This window comes from Mustela nivalis (genome assembly GCF_964662115.1).
Source record: "Mustela nivalis genome assembly, chromosome: 8".
Taxonomy (NCBI): Eukaryota; Metazoa; Chordata; class Mammalia; order Carnivora; family Mustelidae; genus Mustela; species Mustela nivalis.
Genome location: NC_139027.1, coordinates 121,638,802 through 121,657,906, shown reverse-complemented (window position 1 = coordinate 121,657,906; position 19,105 = coordinate 121,638,802). Strand labels below are relative to the sequence as shown.

The window sequence follows — 19,105 nt, the reverse complement described above, 5'->3', positions numbered from 1 at the left end:
TCAGTCAGTTGTGCAGGAGAAAGGGGGCGGTCGGCTTTCTCCTTTCAAGAACGAGTTATTTTCAGCTGCTGACTGGAGACGGTGCACGTCTGGATACGAGAGCATTTCCACTATGGGACTGGATACAAACACACGCCCGGCAGACTTAAAGAGTCTCAGACTGAGGAGAAAGCCTTTCCTTCTGCTGCTCCCGCTGCTGCCGCTGCTTTTGAGGGTCCACTCCGTTCATGGTTTTTCCTGCCAGACCAGAGTCACCTTCGCTGCTGCCGTCCTTCTCTCTGGTGTCATTCAGAGGCTGGCCAGAGGATGAGACTCCCCAAACTCCTCACTTTCTTGCTTTGGCACCTGGCTTGGCTGGACCTGGAAATCATCTGCACTGTGTTGGGTGCCCCTGACTTGGGCCAGAGACCCCAGGGGGCCAGGCCAGGCTTGGCCAAAGCAGAAGCCAAGGAGAGGCCCCCTCTGGCCCGGAGCATCTTTAGGCCAGGGGGTCACAGCTATGGTGGGGGGGCCGCCGCCAATGCCAGGGCAAAGGGGGGCACCGGGCAGACAGGAGGCCTGACACAGCCCAAGAAGGATGAACCCAAAAAGCTGCCCCCAAGATCGGGCGGCCCTGAACCCAAGCCAGGACACCCTTCCCAGACAAGGCAGGCGGCAACGCGGACGGTGACCCCAAAAGGACAGCTTCCTGGGGGTAAGGCACCTCCAAAGGCAGGATCTGTCCCCAGCCCCTTCCTGCTGAAGAAGGCCAGGGAGACCAGGCCCCCTCAAGAGCCCGAGGAGCCGTTCCGCCCGCCCCCCATCACGCCCCACGAGTACATGCTCTCGCTGTACAGGACACTGTCTGATGCTGACAGAAAGGGAGGCAACAGCAGCGTGAAGTTGGAGGCTGGCCTGGCCAACACCATCACCAGCTTTATTGACAAAGGGCAAGGTGAGGGGGTGGGGTGGCAGGGGCTCGGCTGAGAGGGAGGGGCATCTGCATGCGTGGAGGGGCCTTTCAGAGCCCCGACTCTGCTGCACCGGTGGGAGAGACTGTGTGCATCGGCCTGGGGTGGTGTCTGGGACTTACCTCCCACATGCCCGGTCCCAGGCCGGGTCAGAGCCAATGCCTGCAAGGTGCAGAGGGGGTTATTGAAGCCCGGACAGGAGACAAGACCTGCCAGTTGGTGGCAGAGTTGGGGACCACACTTTAAGACTCCTACCAGGCCATGCTCTGTTCCGACGTGGGTTGGCCAGACTTTCCAGGCTCCAGAGGTTTGTAGGTTTTCCCAGATGGCAGGGAGAGAAGTTACTCTCCAGTTACCCGTGGTTCTGCAAATTTGCCTTCAGGTTAGGGGACAGAGGAGGTGGGATGGGTGAAGACAGCAAATGGGACATCTTGGAATCATGGAATGACATTTAAATATATGGTGTGGGGTGTGGCAGACTTAGGGTCTAACTTGCAATGTGACCTTGAGAGAGTTCTTTTTCCCTTTGAGGCCTCGGTTTCCCCATCTGCACAACTCGATGGTGGGGATGGACTGGGTGATTTCTGAGAGTCCTTCAAAAATGAACACTTTATGTCCTGTCCTAAACACAGATCATTTTTATCGTCAACCCGGGAGGTATCCATTCCCCTCACCTCACTCTATGTTCACCTAGCATTACTGCTTTGGCTTTTCCCTCTCCACTTGCTGTGTGATCTCAGCAAGACTCTTCCCTTCTCAGGGCCTCAGTTTCCCTGTAAGTGTGAAGAGGGAGATGGATTACTCATTGCCAGGGTTGCTCATAGCTCTTATGCTCTGGTTCTGGGAGGCTTAGGACTTCGGCTGGCAGGGTGGGGGAGGGGCCAGAGATGGGGAGAGGCTCCTCATTAGAGCTGGCCTGTGGGGGAATGACAGGGTGGGAGGAAGTGGGAGGCAGCAGGTCTGGCTGGGGTGGGGGAGGTGGCCTGGCTGCCTGCCCAGCAAGGGAAAGCTGTGACCCCTTGGGGGCTCATAAAATAAGTCCTTGTGCCCCCCAGCTCTAAGGGAGCTTGCAGAGGGGGAGATGGGGAGTTTAAAGGCCTAATTAGTCACCTTCTAGAGCAATGTATGAATGCTTCCCAATGGCAAATTGGTATTTAGGAAGGAGGGCATGCTGATTTGGACACACTACAGAGTTTCTCTCTCTCTCTCTCTCACACACACACACACACACACACACACACATACAGCCTTGTATTTATACATATATGCTGAATAACACACATGAACACATGTAAAACACACCTTCTTACATGTACATACAGCATCATCTTACACACACACACATATATATACATATCCTTCAAATATTCACACAAGCACAATCATACACACTCGTCACTCAGTATACTTTACCTTTCGTATTCACATTTAAGCCCAATTGTATGCTCACACACACGCACACACACACACACACACACACACCCCAGCTGTCACTCACACACACGCTCATACACCCAGCAGGGTAAGACATGCACACAACAAGATCATTAGACTAGGAAGCCGGGGAAATTGGATTGTCACTTGCCCTCCTGTGCCGCATCTGTAGAATGAGAACACCAAGATCTTCCTTAAGGTGTAGTGGGAGTAGCTCAGGGTTGGGTATAAAAAGTTCTAGACTATAGTTCCAATTCTGTTTTTTCCTAGCTGGGTGATCTGGGGCAAGTTACCTAACTCCTCTCAGACTTCGGTTCTTCTCTGGAAAAAATAGGGCTCTTTATAATACCCATCTATCTCTCCTATGAGATATCATATAAGATAAAAAAGAGATGGGGAGGGAGGTGAAGCAGCAGTTGTAAGGCTGAGGCATGTCTGATATGCATTGTCCTTGACACAAACACCCAGAACTGCTCAAATCACACAGTCACATCTATGAAGCAACAACCCTACTTGCTCTGCCATTTAGGAAGCTCCCTTATTTTGAAAAAGGCTCTCAGTGGTTTGGGTCTTGGCCTCTGTCAGAGTAGGGGAGAGGTTAAAGAAAGCTGTCTCCAGAGCAGAGAGAGCCGTGGCCCTCCCCTGAGGCCCCAAGGTGGCTGGCTTTCTTGGTGAGGTTGCAGGGAATGACTTCTGGGTGTTCTCTCTAGATGACCGAGGTCCTGTGGTCAGAAAGCAGAGGTACGTGTTTGACATTAGTGCCCTGGAGAAGGATGGGCTGCTAGGGGCCGAGCTGCGGATCTTGCGGAAGAAGCCCTCGGACACGGCCAAGCCAGTGGCCCCCGGCATCGGGCGGGCTGCCCAGCTGAAGCTGTCCAGCTGCCCCAGCGGCCGGCAGCCGGCAGCCTTGCTGGATGTGCGCTCCGTGCCAGGCCTGGACGGATCTGGCTGGGAGGTGTTCGACATCTGGAAGCTCTTCCGAAACTTTAAGAACTCGGCCCAGCTGTGTCTGGAGCTGGAGGCCTGGGAACGGGGCCGGGCCGTGGACCTCCGTGGCCTGGGCTTTGACCGGGCTGCCAGGCAGGTCCACGAGAAGGCCCTGTTCCTGGTATTTGGCCGCACCAAGAAACGGGACCTGTTCTTTAATGAGATTAAGGCCCGCTCGGGTCAAGATGATAAGACTGTGTATGAGTACCTGTTCAGCCAGCGGCGAAAAAGGCGGGCCCCGCTGGCCACGCGCCAGGGCAAACGGCCCAGCAAGAACCCTAAGGCCCGCTGCAGTCGGAAGGCGCTGCATGTCAACTTCAAGGACATGGGCTGGGATGACTGGATCATCGCACCGCTTGAGTACGAGGCCTTCCACTGCGAGGGGCTATGTGAGTTCCCCTTGCGCTCCCACCTGGAGCCCACGAACCATGCGGTCATCCAGACCCTGATGAACTCCATGGACCCCGAGTCTACACCGCCAACCTGCTGTGTGCCCACACGACTGAGTCCCATCAGCATCCTCTTCATTGACTCTGCCAACAACGTGGTCTATAAGCAGTATGAGGACATGGTCGTGGAGTCTTGTGGCTGCAGGTAGCAGCACTGGCCCGCTGTCTTCCTGGGTGGCATGTCCCAGAATGCTGGTCACAAAAGCCCGTCCCTGCACTCCTGGAATCAGAGAACCTGGGAAGCAGCAGCCAGAAGCTTCTACACCGTCTGCATGATAGGGGGTTCCCAACAGCCTTGCTCTTACTCTCTGAGTGGGACTGGGTTCAAGGTTCCCTTCTAGCTCCAAGTCCCCTTGTCTGAGGATTTCTGCCCTTCTGCTGCTCTGACTGGCAGGGACAGACCCAGGGAGACAGACTCTGAATGGGACTGAGACCCAGGAGACCTTGCTTTCCAATGAGACTCAGCCCTCAACCTCTCCTTACCTGGGCCTTTCTGGTTTCCAGACTTTCCAGGGAGGGCTCCTCCTGGGAGGGCCCACAGGTGCCGCCCTCTCTTTTGAATCACCATTGTGCCTGGTGACTTCCTGCCGCTGGGGCAAATGAGATGCTGATTGGGCAGGGGTGGGCAGGAGGGGGTAAGGGCTTGGGCCGGGGTGAGGAGTGTGAGGCTGTTAGACTGTTAGATGAAAATGTACATTGACGAGATAAAAAGCAAAACTGTTACTAAAACTGTGGCAAATTTCTTGCTTACTCCAGGGGACCCGGTGACCCCTCAAAGAATGACTGACCCAGGGAAGGGAGGTGCATTGCCTGAAGCAAAATGGGAGGGTACAGGCTGAGTAGGGCCAATGGCTACCTCTAACCCCATTCCCGTTCCTTCCAAAGACCCGTTGGTCTGGAGCTCTTGTCTGCTCCTCTGGGGCCTGGCAACAGATTTGACATTCCTTAGTCGAGCTTGTTGCCTCCGAAATGGATTCCTACATGGGAGGGAAATTGGGAAATTCATTTCCTCTAAAATCATCCCCACTTCATTCACCTATTTGCGCCCCACTCCCCCACTATTCACCATTTAGAGAGCCCTCTACCTTTCAGTGGGGAACTTGGGCTGCCAGGGATCTCCTCCTCCCCATTGGGGCATCTTCTTTTTGCCACTGACCACTGTTCCTTGAACCATCTTGTCTGTGGCCCTGCTACCCTCCAGTTTGACAGCTTTACCAGTCCTCCTGCTCATCAATCACCTCCTACCCATCACTCCACCTCTAGAAACAGCTGCAGTCCCTCCCTTTCACATTATATGTTATACATACACCTAATCATATATTAGATAAGTAACCTCCCCACTAACCTTCGACAGACCAGTGCCAGACACATCCTGACAATGTTTCCAGCTTGGCCCAGAGGAGATGCCCACTTCCCTTTAACCACTAGAATCCATAGGGGGCATGAGGCATGAACGCTTGGGAGGGGAACAGAGCCCTTTGGTTGGTTGGGAAATTTGGGCATGCAAATCTTTGTTCTAAGGGCTCTGGACCAGACTCTGCCTGGCTGAAGAGAGGGAGGACCAGGGGAAGGGAGTCTAGGCCTCTGCTTCCCACCCAGAGGGCCTCAACATTTTCCCCACCTCTCTCCAGCTGGGTCTTGGATTCCCAGGGCTCCTAGCCAAAGCTGTTTCAACAGTAGGGATTCCTGCCCAGCTATGGGCAGATCTTGTGTCCCTTCCCTCTAGGCCTGAAACCTGGGCTGTCAGGACCTGAAACAAGAGCCCAGCGCAGGGGGCAGCCTACCTTTGAGCTCCCTCCCTGGCTTGGAGGCCATTACCTGTCCCTGAGGGCCAGTCTGCACCTGGAGCCTAGCCCTCCCTGGCCAGGCTTCGTTGTGTTTGGCTGGTGGCAGGCCTGCGAGCTCCGGCAGTAAACAAAGGAGCTGCCACAGCAGACAGAGTTCTGGTGTGAGGGGAGAGCAGGTCTGGAGGCGGTGCAGGGGAAGCCAACCAGGGGTCTGTGGACACAGGGAGAGCAGTGTAGAAGCAGGCGGGCTGGAAATTCAGGGGAGAGAAGGAGAGATGCAGGACGAGAAGGTTACAGGTGGGGCTGGCTCCTAGAGGCGCTGATTTTCTGGTCTGTGTGTCCTTGATTTCTTGGAAAGTCTGACAGCCTGGAGCGGCACCCTGCCTGAGCCCTGTCAGAGGGGGCTTCTTGTCGTCTCAGCCCCTGTGCTCGTCCTGTCCTGCCGCAGTCCAGAGCACTGCGTTGACTGTTGTGGTCTGGCTTGGAGCTTCCTCTCCCACCTCAACCTGCCCTGGAACTTGCTTTTGCAAAAGAGCCACTCAGACTGTGTGCCCTCTTCTCTTGCCTCCCCAGACTATGGGAATCCAATCAGACCAGTGTGGGAAACAGTCCTTCTATCCTAACTATCTGATCACCTTCCTCCCTACCTGAGAAACCACCTTCAGTCCCCATCGAAACAAGCTACGGACTTGTAGGGAACACTTGTGTGCCAGAGGGCACCAAGCATGTATCATTCTTGGGGTTCACAAACAGGCTCTCGGCTGAGGTTCACAAACATGCTCACGGCTCTGAAGGGCTCAAAAGGCAGCCCAGTTTCAAATTTCGGATCTGTCACTTAGAGTTAAAGGCCTTGGGCAGGTAACTTAATTCCATGAACCTTGGTTTCCTCATTTGTCGGGGTTGGGGTGGGGGTGGAAGTCAGGAGTGGGGAGGGGTAGACAATATGCCTATTTCATAGGGCTACCTGTGTGGATATGAAAGACACTCAACACAATGACCAGCCCAGTGGTGGCACTCAATAAATATTAGCTGTTATCATTATTGCGTCTCCAACAGTCCTGTGAAGCAGGTAGGGAAAGGACTATTACTCTCCACTGCCCACCCCCATTTTTATAGATGAGGAAGCTAACATCCAGAGAGGTAACACAGGCCTCCTGTGGGTCTTAGCATTCTTTGTACCATTCTTACTACTTCTCTGGGCCCCCCATACCACTGACTCTGGTCCTGGCATAGACCTTGCCTTCCTGTTCCTAAAAGTTTCTCCTTGGGGATACACAATATGTTAGCTTCTGGGGACAAATAGCTAAGCATGTAGGTTAGGACAGGGAAGATGAGAGGCCCATAGGGGTGGAAAGAAGTAAGGCTCCTAGTGCTCTGATGTCGTCTCTTAGCCCTTTCTACATCCCTATGTCCCAGGGCCATACATGGGAGGGGGACTCGGCTTTTCGAGGGTTTGGAAACACAACTCTGGAACACCTCTTGGACTTCACTCTGACTCCACAACTAGTTCTTTGGTTCTATGTACACTTGTAAGGAAACAGAGTAAGGAAGGGTGAGTCCCATATGCTTGGGAGTCAGGCTGATCTGCGTTCCAGTTCTGGTTTCATCACTTTCCAGCTGAAACTCTCTAAGCCTCAGTTTCTCTGTCTGTAAAAGAGGGATAATAATATCAAATTTAATGGGACTGGGATTTGGAAGAGGGGATATTTATTCATTCCAACAAACTTTGATCCATTCATTCATTTGTTAATCAATAAGATTTTATTGAGGGCTTGCTATGGCTCAGACTCTGTGCTGAGGGTTGGGATAATAATAACAATCACAATTGTAAATGTTTATCTAGGGCCTATTATGTGCCAGAATACTGTGCTTAGCACTCTACCTGACTTCTCTTACCTGGCAATGACCAGGCCCTCAAGTTCCATGCATGAATGAAAGAGAAAATAAAGACCCTAAAGAATGCTAGGATGATGATATAAGAGGCTGAATCAAAAGAGATGAAATAAAGGGGAAATTTCGAATTGTCCATCAGAATGCACAAAACTGACCATACAAGTACAGCATGTAAAACAATGGGATTTCACAACTTCAGATGGGAAAGAGATTGTATTCTAGGCAGCTGCGAACTGGATTGAATCAACGAATATAATGTGGGTGCCTGAGTGCAAATATTAAGTGTGGGCTTCATTCACAGACAGGTAGTGTATAAACCCAAGGAAGTTGTCATTTGCTGTTAGGCAGGACTTGAGGAGTGTTGAGATGGACAGAGTAAGGGAGAAGCAAAGTCAAGCGTGAATCCTGTGGGGTCTTTTCGCTTGGGCAAGTGGGTGGAAGGTATGCCATTCAAGAACAACAATGAAAGAGAACACAAAAGGAGGAACACATTTTTGAGAGGAAGATGATGTGATCCGATTTGGACATGTCAAGTTTGGAGAACTCTTGTTTAAGATTTTATTTATTTATTTGACAGAGAGAGAGAGCGAGAGCGAGCACAAGCAGTGGGAGTGGTAGGCAGAGGCAGGAGATGCAGGCTTCTCGCTGAGCAAGGAGCTAGATGTGGGGCTTGATCCCAGGACCCTGGGATCATGACCTGAGCTGAAGGCAGACGTTTAACTGATTGAGCCACCTAGGCACCCTGAAGAACTCTTAAGAGATTAAATTTAAATAGGAAAAGCAGGGGCACCTGGGTGGCTCAGTGGGTTAAAGCCTCTGCCTTCTGCTCAGGTCATGATCCCAGGATCCTAGGATCAAGCCCCTCATTGGGCTCTCTGCTCATCGGGGAGCCTGCTTCCCTTCCTCTCTCTGCCTGCCTCTCTGCCTACTTGTGATCTCTGTCTGTCAAATAAACAAATAAAAAATCTTAAAAAAAATAGGAAAAGCAGCAATTCTTTAATGAAATGATAAGAAGAAGGGATACACTCATATGATAAAAGCAGGTTTGTTGGTTGTGAGGTGGGAAGTCAAGTTTCATTCTGATGGTTTCTAATTTCTATTTTCTCTGTGAAGTAGGAGTTGAGGCTGTCTGTTCAGAGACAGTAAGAAGGGGTCAGAATCAAGGTTTGAGGAATGTGGAAAAGGCTCCTGTTATGGGTTTAACTATGTCCTTCAAAAAAATATGTTTAAGCCCTAACCCTCATATCTGTGAATATGACTGTATTTAGCAAAAAGATCTTCGCAGACGTAATCAAGTTAAGATGAAGTCATTAGGCTGTGTCCTCATGCAATATGACTGGAGTCCTTAGAAAAGAAGAGATGCACAAACAGGCAGATAAGAAGAAGATCATGGGGGTGCCTGGGTGGCTCAGTGGGTTAAAGCCTCTGCCTTCAGCTCAGGTCATGACCCCAGGATCCTAGGATCAAGCCCCACATTGGACTTTCTGCTCAGCAGGGAGCCTGCCTCCCCCTTTCTCTCTGCCTGCCTCTCTGTCTATTTGTGATCTCCGTTTGTCAAATAAATAAATAAAATCTTATTTAAAAAAAAGAAGAAGATCATGAAATGACAGATGAAGGAGTTGGAATTATACAGTGGTAAACTAAGAAACACCAAGGATTGTTGGCGCCTGCCAGAGCTAGGAAAAAACAAGAAAAGATCCTTCCCTTCAGAGAGAGCATGGTCCTGCCAACACCTTGATTTTGGACTTCTAGCCAAAACAATACGTTTTCATTGTTTTAAACCACCTGGTTTGTGTTTTACTGTTGTTGTTGTTGTTGTTGTTATGGTAGCCCTATGAAATTAATGCCGTTATGAATCGCAATCCTAGAGAAAGCAAGCCGAGTTGAGCATAATAGAAGTGGATAACCATATTTGGTGGTACTTGTATGATTTTCTTGAATAATACTCAATAATCTGGATGCAGGCATGGAATGCATGAACAATTACAGCGTTGGAGTCTTTCTAGGTGGACAAGATAGATGTTTGAGTAAGAGAGTTAATATTGGTATGAGAACAATTGGAGTGATAGACCATATGATCTGAGCTCCATAGGAGTATAGCGAGGAGAGGGTTGACAGAGTATAAAGAGAAGAGATCAAAGGTCTGGAGGTCTCCATGGGGTAGAATGACAGGTGTACTAGAAGTAATAAACGAAAGCTGAAAGAATAGGATGGTTAAGAACACAGAATGGGGACGCCTGGGTGGCTCAGTGGGTTAAGCCGCTGCCTTCGGCTCAGGTCATGATCTCAGGGTCCTGGGATCGAGTCCTGCATCGGGCTCTCTGCTCAGCAGGGAGCCTGCTTCCTCCTCTCTCTCTCTGCCTGCCTCTCTGCCTACTTGTAATCTCTCTCTGTCAAATAAATAAATAAAATCTTTAAAAAAAAAAAAAGAACACAGAATGGCATAAATTGAAAATTTCAGAATTAAAACAATTCCAGTAATAAAGTCCAGGAATTGGCCATGGAAGGGGGTGACTGAACACTTCAGAGAAATTGAACCATAATCATACAATATGTAGCCTCTTGTGACTGACTTCTTTCACTTAGCCTGTTCTCCGGGGTCATCTGTATTGTAGCTCTTATCAGTAGTTCATTCCTGTTTATTGCTGAATAACAATCCATTTTCTCAAAAGACCACATTTTATTTATCCATTCATCAGTTGATGAACATTCGGGTTGTTTTCACCTTTTTATGCTATTTTGAATAATGCAGTGACTAACATTTATATACAAGTTTTTGTGTGGACATATGTTTTAACTTTGACCCAGGAATGGAGTTAGTGGGTCATATGGTAATTCTGTGTTTTCATTCTGAGGAACAGCCAGACTCTTTTCAGAACAGCTGTGCCATTTTACATTTCCATCACTAATGTATGAGGGATCAAGTTTTTCCACATCCTTGCTAGCACTTTGTATTGTATGTCTGCCTGCTTATAGCCATCTAGTGGTTGTGTGACATGGTATCTCATTGTGGGTGCATGTGTGTGTATGTGTATGTATGTGTGTTTGTAGTTCCCTAAGGACTATTGATGTTGATAATCTTTTTATTAGCTCATTGGCCATTTGTAGATCTTCTCTAGAGAAATTTCTATTCAAATCATTTGCCCATTTTTAATCGGGCATTTGTTTTTTTATTATTGAGTTGTAGAGTTCTTTGTATGTTCTGGGTACAAGTCCCTTATCTGATACCTAATTTGCAAATATTTTCTTCCATTCTGTATCTTTTTACTTTCCTGATGGTATTTTTTGAAACACAAAAGTTTAAATTTTTATGTGTTCCAACTTATTTTTTCTTTTGTCATCTGTGCTTTAGGTGTTACATTTAAGGTTTTATCTAACACGAGGTCATAAAGGTTTACTCTTATGTTTTTTTTCCCTAAGAGTTTTATTGTTCAGTTTTTACATTTAGGTCTATGATCTATTTTGGGGTAATTATCTATATGGTGTGAGAGAGGAGTCCAACTTCATACTTCTGCATTTTTAAAAAAATTGTGAATATGTATTATACCTACCCACCCCACCACTCCTAACTATAATATCCTTGAGGGCAAGGACCAAGTTCTAGTTCTTTGTATTTTCCATAAAACCAATGAGGAAATTTTTTTTTTTTAGGATAGGATTTGGAGAGTAACATGAATGTTTTTATTTCAATTTTATTTTATTTTTCATATTTATTTATTGGGGTGCAAAAGCCTCTGGCTTTGGCTCCAGTCATGACCCCAGGGTCCTGGGATTGAGCCCCACATCAGGATCTCTGCTCAGCAGGGAACCTGCTTCCCCCTCTTTCTCTGTCTGCCTCTCTCTCTCTGCCTACTTGTGATCTCTGTCAAATAAATAAATAAAATCTTTTAAAAAAGATTTATTTATTTACTTTAAAAGAGAAAGAGTATGCGGGCAAGTGGGGGGAGGGGCAGAAGGAGAGAATCCTCAACTCCCAGCTGAGTGTGGAGCCCCAGCATGGAGTTCGATTTCACCACCCTCATGACCTGAGCCAATGTCAAGAGCTGGATGTTCAACCAACTGAGCCACCCAGGTGCCCTTCTTTTATTTATTTATTTGTTAAAGATGTATTTATCATTTTAGAGAAAGAAGGAGAGAGTGATAGTGGGAGGAGGAGGGACAGAAAGAGAGAGAGGGAGAGAGAGAATATTTTCTTAAAAAATATTTTATTTATTTGTTTTTATGAGGGAGAGAGAGAGTAAGAGAGAGTGCAAACAAAGCGAGTGGCAGGCAGAGGGAGAGGGAGAAGCGGACTCGCTGTTGAGCAGGGAGCCCAAGTTAGGGCTTGAGCCCGCGTGACCTGAACCAAATCCAAGAGTCAGATGCTTAGCCAACTGAGCCACCTAAGCACCCCTATTTTATTTTATTATTAAACATTTTAGTTTTAAGTAATCTCTACACCCAGTATGGGACTCTAACTCACAACCCTGAGATCAAGAGTCATATGTTCCTCCCACTGAGCCAACCAGGTGCCCCTATTTCAGTTTTAAAGGTAGTTACATAGATATGGTCAAACTTCAAATAAGACAAAAGGATACAGAGTGAAAAATGTGTCTACTCTTCATACCTAACCTCCTAGTCCTCCAGTCTTCTTTCTCACAATCAACAACCATGACCAATTTCTTGTCTATCTTTTCAATGATTTTTTATACCTATACTAGCACACACTTGGAATAGAATCCAAAGTTTTTACCATGGCCTATAAAGTCCCCCAGGATCTGGCCTCTATTGCCACCTTATCAACCCCATCCCCTCCCAACTCCATATCCTACTTTTCCTTATTCATTTGGCTCAAGCCATAATAATCCTTTGGTTCTTCCTTGGAAACACCAAACATTCTTCCACATTGGGATCTTTGCACTTTTCCTCTCTGCCCAACATGCTCTTTTTTGAGATAGTTACATGGATCTCGCTCTCATTTCATTCACATTCCTGATCAAATTCAGTGAGGTCCTGCTTGACCATCCTAGCTAAAATAACCACCTGCTCTATTACTTTTTATTCTTGTCCCGCTTAGCACTTACCAATACTTGGCATTAGATTATATCTATTTATTTGCCTGTTTGTCTCCTTTCACTGGACTATAAACTCCAAGAGAGTAGGAACATTTATTTTCTATTGTATTGTCAACATCTAGATCTGAACTTGCATCATGGTAAATGCTCAGCAAATATATTTCTTTAATGAATGACTGAATTTCAATGTGGAGCCTCTATGTGGAGGTGTGGGAATCCTGAGCGGTAGAGGCAGTGTGGAGAAAGATGAAACATAGAGAGAGGGGGCTTTGGGAGAACAATGGAGATTGCTGGGACACAAGTTGTTGACAAGCTCTGATGGTGGAGAGAAGTTGAGCAGCCTGGAGAGTTGAGACCAAGGAGCAGGGGGAGGAGCACCGTGAAGGGCATCATGGAACCTGCCATCTCCATGGGTTTCAAGAAAGATAAACTTGTTTATACTTTCAGCCTGTTCACAGAAATTTCCTTCTACTTTCTGTCTTAACTGAAACCTGGCCTTCCTCTTTGAATAGTATTTCTATTATTTCCCTGCAGCCTTTCTTCTCTGGGATGGTGCTTGTCATTATTCTACACCCTTCAAGTGTTAAGATGGGCAGTTAAGGAGTCTTCATCTGCTTGGTCTCCAGTAATTACCCCTCTTCCTGCTGCTCCTTCATGGCTCATGCTCTACGTTCATGTTGCTTCCAAACTCAGACACTCTCTTAGACTTTGGCATCAGAATATGCCTCTTCATTCCAAATCCAGCCACCATCTGAGATAACCTAAATGTCTATATAGATGACTTTCCTGAAACGTGGGCCCTCAATTCTTTGAAGACCTCTTCCCCAGGGATTTCTACCTCTCCTTTACTTAGGCCACTTTCTTAACAGCTTCTTCCTTTCTTTAAGTGTTTTACCATTCAGATTTCCTGGCCTACCCCTTGAACCTCTTTCTTAATAATATTATCACTTTCTTTTTGCTGATGACATCCATTCCATGACCTGGAAAACCATAATCCTTTAATAAATGCACCTATCAGCTCTTTCCTCTGCTAATTCCAAGCTGGCAAATGATTTTGAAGAAAAAAAGAGGTAATTGGTGCTATTAAAAGTTTTGGTCTTAAATGCACAAGAATATTCATGGAAACACTGGTCATAGAAACAATGAGAACAAAAAGGAAACAAACGTCTGTCAACCATATTATATGATAGAACAGCTATTAGAAAGACCTGAACTGGATCTATAGAGAGCAATAAACACAGAATAAAAAAACTGTTGAGTGAAAAAAAGGAAGAAGCAAAATAAAACATAAGAATGTTGTCAATTAATTAAAAAAAAAAAAGAAGGAAAGAAGAAAAAAACCCCACACCAGCCAGAGTGATATATTTTCTGAAGGAATATGTATATATATGTGAAAACAATACAAAATATCTAGAAGAAAATTCGATTTTAGAGAGGGTGGAAAGAATTGGGATGCAAGGCACAGGTAAATGGAACTTTAGATTTATCTGTAACATGTTAAGTTTCATTTTTTATTTTTTTAAAGATTTTTAAAAAATTTATTTATTTGACAGAGAGATCGATCCCAGGGAGGCAGAGAAGCAGGCAGAGGAGGAAGCAGGCTCCCCACTGAGCAGAGAGCCTGATGCTGGGCTCAAACCCAGGACTCTGGTATCATGACCTGAGTTGAAGGCAGAGGTTTTAACCCACTGAGCCACCCAGGCACCCTAACATGCTAAGCTTTAGAAGAGAATGTGATCATGCATCACCTTTTAATTTAAAATTAATTAATAAATTAAAATTTAAAAAATGAAGATTTACCAACTTCAACTAGATCCTCCATGTTTCAACTGGCCCCTTTTTCTTTTGTTCTCTATTGAACTTTAAACTCTCTCCACTTTTCCATAGTCTCCATGCCATCTGCATTCCTCTGAGTGGGAAATCTCTCCCCCTTAGTTCACAGAGAAAATAGAAATCATCAGAAAGGAAATTAAGTATCAATCTTTTTTTTTCCTCTTGTGCCCAACATCTTAGGTAATCATTTTTTGTGTGAATTATTTATTGGTCTATTTGGAAAGCTTTTGTATTACATTTTAAAAAAGATTTTATTTATTTATTTGAGAGAAGGAGAGAATGAGGAATGGGGAGGGGTAGAAGGAGATGGAGAAACAGAGAAGCAGACCTCCTGCTGAGAAAGAAGCCTGATGCAGGGCTAGATCTGAGGACCCCAAGATCACGAGCTGAGCAAAAGGCAGATGCTCAGCCAACTGAGCCACCCAGGCACCTCTTTTTTTTTTTTTTTTAAGTTTATTTATTTATTTTAGTAACTTCTACACCCAAAGTGGGGCTGAAACTCAACCCTGGGATCAAGAGTCATATATTCTTCTGATTGAGCCAACCAGGTGCCCCTAACATTTGCTTCTTGAATCTGATTAACAAGAATGTCTCTCTTATCTATTTTTTTTTTTAATTTATTTATTTGACAGACAGAGATCACAAGTAGGCAGAGAGGCAGGCAGAGAGAGAGGACAGAAAGCAGGCTCCCCACTGAGCAGAGAGCCCGATACGGGCCTTGATCCCAGGACCCTGGGATCGTGATCTGAGCTGAAGGCAGAGGATTAACCCACTGAGCCACCCAGGCGCCCTCTCTTATCTCTCTCTCTCTTTTTAAAAGATTTATTTATTTATTTATTTATTTGACACAGAGAGAGAGAGAGAGAGATCACAAGTAGGCAGAGAGGCAGGCAGAGAGAGAGGAAGAGAAGCAGGCTCCCCGCTGAGCAGAGAGCCTGATGCAGGACCCGATCCCAGGACCCTGAGATCATGACCTGAGCCGAAGGCAGCGGCTTAACCCACTGAGCCACCCAGGTGCCCCTCTTATCTCTTTTTTATTTTTTTTATTTATTTTTTATTTAAAGTACTTTATTTATCAGAGAGAGCGAGCACAGGCAGACAGAATGGCAGGCAGAGGCAGAGGGAGAAGCAGGCTCCCTGCTGAGCAAGGAGCCCGATGCGGGACTCGATCCCAGGACGCCGGGATCATGACCTGAGCCGAAGGCAGCTGCTTAACCAACTGAGCCACCCAGGCGTCCCCTTATCTCTTTTTTAAAAGAAGATTTTATTTATTTATTTGAGAGAGAGCATGTGCACACACTTGCAGAAGTGAGTGGGGGGAGGTGTAGGGGGATAGGGAGAGAGAATCTCAAGCAGACTCCTCACTGACCATGGAGCCCAATGTGGGATTCAGTCTCACAACCTTGAGATCATGATCTGAGCTGAAATCAAAAGTAGGTTGCTTATTCGACTGAACCACCCAGGTGTCCCTCTTGTCTCTTTTTAATATGTGATATCACATGTCCTAAGGTACATGTAGGAGCACTATACCATTGTTTTTCAATAATACATATATAAGCTACAGACTGGAAATCAGAAAGCATCTTCACTTTGGCTTATAAAATCCTTCATATGGAAGACTGATGAGGGAAATCTTTCTATTCTGTATAAAAACAAAACTAAATTCACGTACGAAAATCATTAGTGTTTGAATACTATTAGCCTACTAACTGGTCTTCCATTTTCATATTTAACTCTCTGATCCATCTATGTCAACATCAGCTTCTTTTTTTTTTTTTTAAGATTTTTTTTTTTTTTAAAGATTTTATTTATTTGACAGACAGCCATCAGAGAAGCAGGTAGAGAGAGAGAGGAGGAAGCAGGCTCCCCGCCGAGCAGAGAGCCCGATGCGGGGCTCGATCCCAGGACCCTGGGACCATGACCTGAGCGGAAGGCAGCGGCTTAACCCACCGAGCCACCCAGGCGCCCCTTTTTTTAAAGATTTTATTTATTTGACAGAGAGAGATCACAAGTAGGCAGAGAAGCAGGCAGAGAGAGAGGAAGGGAAGTAGGCTCCTTGTCAAACAGAGAGCCCGATGCGGGGCTGGATCCCAGGACCCTGAGACCATGAACTGAGCTGAAGGCAGAGGCCCAACCCACTGAGCCACACAGGCACCCCTTAACATCAGCTTCTTAAACATGGGCCAGTTAGTTGTCCCCTGCTTAATATCCTCTAATGGCTTCCAACTATACTTAGAATAAAATACAGACTTCATCTAGTAGTCCTTGCATATGTTAGCTTCTGCCCATTGTTTTTTTTTTTTTTTTTAAGATTTTATTTCACAGACAGAGATCACAAGTAGGCAGAGAGGCAGGCAGAGAGAGGAGGGGGAAGCAGGCTCCCTGCTAGATCCCAGGACTCTGGGATCATGACCTGAGCTGAAGGCAGAGGCTTTAACCCACTGAGTCACCCAGGCGCCCAAGCTTCTGCCTATCTTAATTATCTCTTTAAATTAATTCAAATTAATTTCAATGCCACACTGGTTTTCTTTTTCTTTTTCTTTTTTAAAGATTTTATTTATTTATTTGACAGAGATCACAAGTAGGCAGAGAGGCAGGCAGAGAGAGAGAGGAGGAAGCAGGCTCCCTGCAGAGCAGAGAGCCCGACGTGGGGCTCGATGCCAGGACCCTGGGATCATGAACTGAGCTGAAGGCAGAGGCTTTAACCCACTGAGCCACCCAGGCACCCCTTTCTTTAAAAAAAAAAAAAAAAAAAAGATTTTGTTTATTTATTTGACAGAGATCACAAGTAGGCAGAGAGAGAACAAGGGAAGCAGGCTCCACAGTGAACAGAGTGCCATATGCGGGGCTTGATCCCATGATCCTGAGATCACAACCTGTACTGAGCCACCCAGGGGTCCCGCCACACTGGTTTTCTTTGGGTTCTTTTTTTTTTTCTTTCCCAGTTTAAGTATAGTTGACACACACTGTTCTATTGGTTTCAGGTATACAGCATAGTGATTTGGCAACTCTATGCATTACTCAGAACTTACCATGATCAGTGTAGTTACCATCTGTCACCACACAAAGTTATTACAATAGTATTAAATCTCTATGCTGTACTTTTCATCTCTGTGAATTATTTCATAACTCGGAGTTTGTACCTGTTAATTCCCTTCACCTATTTTATCCATCTTCCCACCCCCTCCCCTCTGGCAACTACCAGTTTTCTGTATTTATGAGACTGTTTCTGCTTTTTTATTTATTTGTTTTGTTTTTAGATTCCACATATAAGTGAAATTATATGGTATTTGTTTTTCTCTGTCAGACTTTTTTCACTTTTCATGATACTTCCTAATTCTATCCATGTGGTCAAAAATGGCAAGATTTCATTCTTTTTTACGGCTGAGTAACATATTATTGTGTATATATATATATATATATATATATATATACACACACACACCACATTTTCTTTATCCATTCACCTATGGATAGCCACTTAGGTGGCTTCCATATGCTGGCTACTGTAAATAATGTTGCAAGAAACTAAGGGGTGGATATGCCTTTTTGAATTAGTGTTTTTGTTTTTTGGGTATAAAAACCCGATTCTTTGGATGCTTTAAATAAACTCTTATTCTTTCCCATTTCAGAACTCTCCTCGAATCTTCTTTCCCTTTCTCATCCCCCAAGACTTGCTGAGAAAATAGCATATTCAAAGTAACTTGCCATGGCCAGCTTCTTTTCATCCTTTGGGTCTCAGCTTACATGCCATCTCCTCAGAGAGGCCTTACCTGGTCATACTAGCTAAAGTATAATTTCCCATGTTATTCTCAAGGTTAGTTTGGTTGTTTCCCTCAAAGCACTTACCATAATTTTTAAATAAGTCTTAATTACTTTATTTTTTCATTGGTTTACTAGACTTTTGCCTTGCCTCCCCAGCAGTCTAGGAGCTGCACAAAGCCATTATCCACACCTGTCTTGTAGCCAGCACATAGTGAACATTCATCTTTGCTAACTGAATGACAAGAAGGAAGTCCTTGGACATCCTGTCCCTCTGCTCTCAGTCGACCCCGGAGAGCTTCCACCCCCACCTTTCCTCCTCTACTGCTCTTGGATACAATGGAAGGGGTCCTCCAGCCAAGGCCATTCTCTCCCACCTCCTCAAGAAGCTCCTTGCATCCTTGATTTTTTCTTCTGTATCTTCACCTTTACAATAATTTCCTATCAATAGGTAAAAGATATTCTCATGAAACCACCCACCCGTCAGAAACCCCAAAAGTTCTCTTCAGGCCTCAGGTCAGCCCATGACCACCCTCTTGCCCTGACTTTCAGGATTCAGCTTAACACTCTTCTGTGTTCCTCTACAACTCCTTCTCAGGCTCTTTTTTTTTTTTTTTCTGGGAGCCCTTATAATGTTGGGATCTCCCAAAGTCTTTCCCCCTCTCACCCCCCAACTCCCCCAGTGACAAGGGGAGGGATTCCCACGGGGGTAGAGTCTGGAAAAGTTCGGACAACGGGGCGCTGAGGAATGAGGCTGGGTGAAGCAGAGCGGACAAGGAGAGAGCTGAGAAAAGCCCGAGGCCACTGGTCAAGGAGGACAGGTGCTGCGGAGAGGACTTGAGCCTCTGTGACGTGTCGTTGGGGTGAAGACAGGAGAGACCAGGAGGCGCGCGCCCGGAGAGGCAGCCTCGCGCTCAGCTAAGAAAAGCGCGCGCTCGTGAGCGCGGCGGCCTCTG

The 19,105-nt window shown here is 46.2% G+C and overlaps 1 protein-coding gene across 1 annotated transcript; it reads left to right on the top strand.

Annotated features, from left to right (window-relative positions):
* GDF5 (growth differentiation factor 5) lies at positions 1-4,530 on the top strand. The gene is made up of 2 exons (XM_082743248.1): positions 1-934; positions 3,095-4,530. Exons 1-2 carry the CDS (start codon positions 307-309, stop codon positions 3,967-3,969), a joined length of 1,503 nt encoding a protein of 500 aa, XP_082599374.1. The 5' UTR covers positions 1-306; the 3' UTR covers positions 3,970-4,530.
* Positions 4,531-19,105: the final 14,575 nt, after the last annotated feature.

Coding starts and splice junctions, on each gene's coding strand:
- GDF5 (XM_082743248.1), top strand. CDS start 307: ATGAGACTCCCCAAACTCCTCACTTTCTTGCTTTGGCACCTGGCTTGG. Junction 935..3,094: donor CTTTATTGACAAAGGGCAAG/GTGAGGGGGTGG, acceptor TGTTCTCTCTAG/ATGACCGAGGTCCTGTGGTC.